General features: G+C 41.4%; 1 protein-coding gene across 4 annotated transcripts in view; it reads left to right on the top strand.

Annotated features, from left to right (window-relative positions):
- Positions 1-6,973, top strand: part of TOP2B (DNA topoisomerase II beta) — a 65,446-nt gene extending 58,473 nt beyond the window's left edge. For 2 of the 4 annotated variants that reach the window (XM_037384089.1, XM_037384090.1), the window contains exons 33-36: positions 154-264; positions 5,252-5,368; positions 6,175-6,272; positions 6,491-6,973. In XM_037384089.1, coding sequence (XP_037239986.1) covers positions 154-264; positions 5,252-5,368; positions 6,175-6,272; positions 6,491-6,649 — 485 coding nt within the window. In that variant the 3' untranslated portion in view covers positions 6,650-6,973. Of the gene's footprint in view, positions 1-153; positions 265-5,251; positions 5,369-6,174; positions 6,273-6,487 lie in introns of all 4 variants that reach the window. The other 2 variants (XM_037384087.1, XM_037384088.1) reach the window with 1 other exon arrangement.
- The last annotated feature ends 346 nt before the right edge of the window (positions 6,974-7,319 follow it).

The following is a 7,319-nucleotide window of genomic DNA, read 5'->3' on the forward strand; positions in this document are numbered from 1 at the left end:
TGGAACAAAGCTTGTTGTATCATAGATAAATGTCTGTAGCCTAGCTATAGTATCGGAAGCACTTTTTTGAGATTAATTTTGACTGTTATTAATATTGATGTAAAATGTGCAGTGATGAATGAATCTTATTCTAAACATACTCTGTGATTGTAGATACAACAAAATTGGACAGTGATGAAGAGGATTCTGCTCCTGTTTTTTCATCATCTTTTGCCCCAAAACAAACAGAGAAAATTCCAAGTAAAACAGTGGCTGCTAAAAAGGGTATGTATGGGATTGTTCTGTAAGCCAATCCATTTATTTAAAACTTGTCTTCTCCACCTTTGCTCTTCACATCTTCAGAGTGGAAACTGAATTTGTTTATTTTGAACTTAGTGGAATTCAGCATAGCGTGTGAACTTCTTCCAGCTCCTTAATGTCTTTCATTCCACTGGTTACTGTAGTGTCAAAACTTAATACTTTCCACATATGCAGCTGGCGTTCAGCCTTTGATTAGTTTAACTAATGGGAGGTTTTTACCCTTGGTGAACAAGTGAAACAAGATGACCTTGGGGTTGAAGATCTAACTTACTTTAGAAGGAAGGAGAGAAAGTGCAACGGAGGAATCCCTGGGAAATATTTACCTCCTAAGTAGATGTTGTGGTTTAACCCCAGCCAGCAACTAAGCGCCGTGCAGCTGCTCGCTCACTCCCCTGCAGTGGGATGGGGGAGAGAATCGGAAGAATAAAAGTGAGAAAACCCATGGGCTGAGGTAAAGACAGCTCAGTAGGCAAAGCAAAAGCCGCACACACAAGCAAAGCAAAACGAGGAATTCATTCACCGCTTCCCATGGGCAGGCTGGTGTTCGGCCATAGCCAGGAGAGTGGCGCCCCATCGCAGTTAACGGTTACGTGGGAAGACAAACACCAACACTCCAAATGTCCCCCTTCCTTCTTCCCTCAGCTTTGTATTGCTGAGCATGATGTCATATGGTATGGAATATCCCGTGGGTCAGCTGTCCTGGCTGTGTCCCCTCCCAATTTCTTGTGCACCCTCAACCTACTCACTGGTGGGGTGGGGTGAGGAGCAGAAAAGCCCTTGGCTCTGTGTGAGCACTGCTCGGCAATCAGGAGAACATCCCTGTATTACCAACAGTTTCCAGCACAAATCTAAAACATAGCCCCACGCTAGCTGCTAAGAAGAAAATTAACTCTATCCCAGCCAAAACCAGCACAGTAAACTGTCACAGTACGTTCCACTTGGCACAGTTGTTTTTCTTCTTGAAACGGAGGATGAAAAGGCTCTCCTCAAACTTCAGAGGTGTAAATACTTTCAGCTATTAGTCAGGCTTTTAGAACTGATATCTTGCAGATTCTTATATTGTGGAATTATGGACAATTCCGAGAAGAGCGTGTTTATTATTTGGATTTGCTTCTATGGTTGAGCTCGGGTATTTGTAGGAAGAAGGTGGGTTTTTTTTCCCCTCTGTGTACTTTGGGGAATACTGGTTCATCTGTTGTTAGTGCTACTTTTAAGAGAAAGACTTGCACTTTTTTCTAAATGTGTGTTAAAAACTATCCTAGACACTTGCCATAATTAATGGTGAAAATTATGTTTTTTCTTACCTAATAGTAGTTAAAATAGGTTATAAAATACAGTTCTTAACTTATGATAGACAGGGGATTTTGTTGCTTTCGGATCTTTGCCTTTCTTCCCGTATGTCTTTCAGATAATTTCCTTTTTTCTTGCTGCTCGATCTTCTCTCCTCCAAAAGCATTTTTTTTCCTGTGGTACTGTGGCCTTTGCTTTTTAAACCATCTTTTGACCAATTTGCAGCTGAGCTTAATGTATTAATTCTTCCTCAAAAAAGATATCTCAAGGAAATCTGCAAGAAAGCAGCCAGTTACAGTAGTTAACTTACTCTTTTAAAAATGAGAAGAAAAAAATCTTGTGTTATATATTAGGTACCAGTGAACTGTAGCATCTTTTCATCCTCTCCCCCACTGCTTCCCTGTTTCTAATCTCTTTCTTGCTGCATTGTGTCTGATCTAATTTGTAAACTGTTTGAATCAGCGAACGTCTGAATGCTTCTCAAACACTTTCAGCTAGTAATTTTCTATAATACAATAAATGAAGATTGTTTACAGGAATAGCTGATCTCTAATAGAATAGTCTTTTATGTTAAACTTCTGTACTGCAGTAATACAAGAGAGAACTGGGTATGCAGTAGCTAGGCATGGATGCAATTTAACGTTCAATCTCTTTCTCCTTCTCTGTTTTTTGAAGGCCTGGATGCGATGAGTTGTTGTTAACCTAACTTGAAACCTTGCAATACAGCTGTGATCTGTTTCTCAGTATGTCATTAACCTTTACACTCACAAAATAGGTATAAACAGGCTCTCTTTCAAGTAAAAGTTAAATTTTTGCCTTCAGAGTAGCCTTAGGGACAGTCTCCCTCTCAGTGCATGCCAATAGGACAGGTTGCTTTCGCCAGTTTTCATCTCTTCTTTGCCCAGCTTAGACATGACCACAGCATCATGACATGGTTTTTGACAGTGCAGTGATAACTTGGCATGCTTAGTTCATTGCTCATCTGGTATCCTTTGAGTAGTCTCCTTGATTCTAAGTCCAGCTGCATGCCCTGTATCAGCAGCCCCTTCAGAACCCGTTTTCTGGTTCCGGCCGCTCATCCTCACACTGGGACTGACTATTGTGTGGCTGAAACAATTGTTGTTTGATTTTTCTGGGACTCCAGAGCTCGGATTTGTAAGGACAGAAAGCTGAAACTGAAGAACGATCTGTTCTCTAGCCTTGCTGTCTGTACAGCCACATCCACTTCTCCAGTGAGAAATAAAGGAATAGGTACAAGTTCAGCTTCTTTTCAGACTAAGACCAATTTGAGATGAAATCTCTTGACTTCTGGTGTTCACTACAGAGGATCAAGAGACTGCTCAGCTTGCTTTCCATGCACTATTTGAGAGGTCTGTGGTTCCAGTGCTTTATACTAAGCCTAAGGGAAATCTGAAAAGCAGTCTTGCTCTTCGGTTATAAGCAGCTGCTCACCTCGAACAGCCCAGATGTTGAGATTCTAGCAGTGGGGCATACCCTTCGCATCAGCTGTAGGACTGATACCATTTCTGGACTTTCGACCAAAAACTTGAACTTGTTGAGAGCCTGTGCACATTGACCCCGCTGCAGACTTCCATTTCACGCCATGGTACCTAGTGGAGAGCTTGGCTGAGCCGATGGCAGTCTAGTTGCTGTCAGAGATCCTTCCCACTTGTGCAGTCATTAGGTCTGTAATCTAAGGTAGCAGCTGAGAATCTTGCCAGAGTTAGTGCAGAGGGAATTGCACGTTCTGGAAGCCACGGACACTTGCTTTAGTAACAAGAGGTTTGCTGACCCTTGGACTTGGTGTTCTACAGGCAGGCTTCACAGGAGCTGACCTGTGTTGACAGGCTCTGTTTCAAGGGGAGAACAAGTGTAGTGTTTGTGGTGGCGTGTCATCCTTCCCTTTCATTCCCCAGTTACGTTGTGTCCGTTCCTTGTTTGTCAGTGAGAAGTCTGCCCCTTTTCTAACATCAGTTGACAAATTCAAGGACTTGGGGCCAGACGAAGATAGTTACATCTCATGATGTATGTGCTGGGTAGTACTTGTCAATGGAGCATACTTGGCTTCTGCCTGGTGTGCCACTTTTCCGTTAACAGCATCAGGAACTGTACGGTTCTGTAAGAGGATTGTCTAAAACCTCAGCTCCTGGTGCTGAATGTCGCCTACATCTAAAACGGATCTCTTCTACTAAGATTCTCTTGGTCGCAATTTCTGCTTGTCATCTTCAAGTTGATGAAACTTCTGAATCTTTCCCTTCCCTGCCCCCTAGTCTAAGTTTCTTACGCTGGCAAAGCTTTTTCCTGTATGAAGGACTTTATGGGACCTAAAATGTGCCTTCAGGTACTACTGCCTTTACTGATAACTAGCTACTGACTGTTGGCAATGCTTCTAGAAAGTATTCCATCTGCTTTCAGTTGTGATGTACTTTTTTCCAGGCTTACTGGTAGTCTTTGTGGCTTACTTAGTTTTACTTTACGCCAATACAGCTGGTTTTTCCTAGCTGAGATACCTAGAGAGACCCGTTTCAAGATGCTTTCAAATATGGTTCCTGACTTCCATCCTAAGCATCGTTGCTTCCCTCCCCAAGTCTTATCTGAAATGCTGCCACAGCCAACGCCATTTTTTTCCCTATCCACGATGCTTTAGTTCTTGTACTGTCAGGACCTGATACCCGGATTACCTAGCAGAAAAACTGGAAAGCGGAAAAGCAGGAAAGACGTAACTGTCTTTGTGCAGCGACTCACCAGTGGGTAGCAGTTGAAAGCATCATAGCCAAAAAGTTTGCGGAGACACTCTCTTGTTGTCCGAACACGTTTGCCTAGTAATACCATAAATGAAAGCTTGAGTTCTCACAAATGTCCACATTCCTGGTATCTGGAGCTTTCTTACCTGTATCTCGTCATCTTTGAGGTACGTGTACCTGATGGAGTGTAGGTCAGTAGCATATCTCAAGGTTTCTGCAGAGGACTCACTTGTCTGTCAACATACAGAACACATTATCCGATGACCTTAAGGATCTTTTCCAACCTAAATGATTCTGTGATTCTATCCCTGGTCACCTATTATGAGAACATACCAGTGATTTGTCTCTTTAAAGGTGGCAAGCCTAGCTGCGTAGCAATAATTGACATTCTGTATGAAATCCACAGGTATGTCCCCTTCCTGTCCTTTCTGCTTTTTCTGAAGTTCCTTTTCACTGAGATTGCCAGAAAATGTCACAGACTCAGGTGCACAGTCTCTCAAACGCCTGTCGTAATCATAGGGAAGGTGGTCCTGCCGTTGTACCACTGAAGGCAGAAATGTCACAAGCGGCAAGCTCTGTCTGTAAACACTGTGGTGTATCCAAACGTGTTTATAGTAAGTTGCTGCTTGTAAGTTAGCAGTAACCGGTTTTGTGCTCAAAAAGATGAAAACGCATTTAATCAAAACCACTGGAACTTACCGAATGCACTGATGTATCTCAAAAGTATGGCAAAGGAAACCTCCCGTGTATTCCACGCAGTTTTAGCGTAAAAGCTGAAGTATATTTTCCCCAAGTGCTGAAACGGCTGATCTTGGTTTAAAATCTGTCATTTGTGCTGTAATTGGAGAATCTCATAAAATTTAATACTTCTAACCAATATAAGAATTTAACATATTTAATATCTCTAATCCTAACAGCAAAACTAGATGTGCCCCCTAAACCTAAAAGAGCTTCCAAGGCCAAGAAGGTGGAAATTATAAACTCTGACTCAGATTCAGAATTCGGCATTCCAAAGAAGACGGCAGCACCCAAAGGTAAGCGTTTCAGTGTCCACACCTGCTCTGCGTAACGCAGCTTCACAATCGTTTGTATAAGGAATGGGAACTAGGGTCTCTAAAATTAGAACCACATTGATTTATTAGTAGATTAATCACTAGCAGATTACTCAGCCGTGAGCCTCTTCCGTGACAAATAGAGTGTACTTACTTTTCTTGACAATCAGTGCGTGAACTTTTTATCTGACCTTCACTGTTGGAAATGTATTTAATAGCTCTGCCCCCCACCCCCACCCCCTTCTTTTGTTCATCAGTTTGTTTGATCTCAGCTTTTTGCAAGACAGTAAAACTATGTTAGTCATTCCAGTAAGTAGTTATTTCTGGCTTTTTAATCCAATTCTTTGGTATCCGAGTTCTCAGCCCTCCCAACACACGGCCCACCAAGCGGTGTAATCTGAGCAGTCTGTAAGGGATGTGCCAGCGTCGATAGCTCGGGTCAACGCTAAACGTACTAAGCAGTAAAGGTGAAGTAACGGTGTGTAATCAGTACGGAGGGCGACCAGGGACCTGCGGTACCTCAGGAGTCTGGCAGTCACTGATCTAACCGAGTCTGTCCCCATCTTGAACGGACAGCTTGACTTGCTGGGGCCGACGGCAACTTCCTATTTTACTGCTGTTGTGAAGAAGCTTGGGTTGGGAACTAAATTTGAAGTTTCGTACGTAGATGTACTAAAGTAATTTTGCTAGGGCTTTTTTTCAGTTTGCTGAAGTCTGGAGTTTAATTATTTATTTTTTTTTTTAAAAAAAAAAAGGAAAACAAAGTTAAATCATAATCTCTCACCTAGGAAAGGGTAGAGGGGCAAAGAAAAGGAAAGCATCCAGTTCAGAAAATGAAGGTGAATACAACCCTGGGAAGAAAACGCCTAAATCAACACCGAGCAAGGTCAGTTCCATCTCTGCTCCTTTCTCTTTGTAAAAAAGACCCTAATGGATTACCCCACGTAAAGGTACACGTTCTTATTACAGGTTGCTAATACGGTATTTGGGGTTTAGGTGCATTTAGAAATTAGACGTTAGAGGAGGCTTCTTTCAATTCTGAGTATTGAAAGGGAAAAACGTACAAAGCGTTACAACTGATTTGTCTTTTCTTTTCTAAAGAAGTCCAAGAAGGCTGCTTTTGACCAGGATTCTGATGTGGAAATCTTTCAGTCAGGCTTTGCCTCCGAAACTGCCCCAAAGCCACGGACAGGCCGGGCTAGAAAAGAAGTTAAATATTTTGCAGAGTCTGATGAAGATGATGATTTTGATATGTTTAATTAAGTGCCCAAAGAGCACGCAAATCTTTTCCAACAAATATCTTGTGTTGTCCTTTTGTCCCTTCTGTCGCAAACTTTTGTACATTTGACTTATTTTATGTGATAATGTAATTGATGGTTTTTATTATTGTGTGTAGGCATTTTAACATTTTGTTCTTACACCTACAGTTTTATGCTCTTTTTTACTCATTGAAATGTCATGTATTTGTCTGACTGGCTTGTAGAGATGTTCTAGACAGCTGTGCTAAAGCACATTTTAATTGTCATGGTTGCAAACAGCAAACCTGCCTTTTGAAATGAAGTTTAAACATTAAAAAATGGAAAATTATCGTGTGTGTGTAAAATGTGGACTGGAGGGACTACTACTACACGAGCTGTTGGTTTTTTTTTTTTAAAATAAATATATTTTATTCTTTGCCAGGAGACTCCATGGAAAAAGGTAAACAGTATATGAACATAGAAAGCATTGTTAAACAATCTCAATGTACAAACAGAGCCAGTGAAAGTACATCACAGACTTGCTAGAATATATAAAAAAAAATCCACTAGTGCTTTAAATGAAACCTAAGAAACTGACACTTTAAATCTGTTAACCATTCTACCACAGTTTTCACTCTGCTTCATGGTGATTTAACAAGGCCAAGAAGGCAGATTCTCTCCTTGTGTTTCTGGAA

Source organism: Falco rusticolus, chromosome 4 (genome assembly GCF_015220075.1).
Source record: "Falco rusticolus isolate bFalRus1 chromosome 4, bFalRus1.pri, whole genome shotgun sequence".
NCBI classification, from domain to species: Eukaryota; Metazoa; Chordata; class Aves; order Falconiformes; family Falconidae; genus Falco; species Falco rusticolus.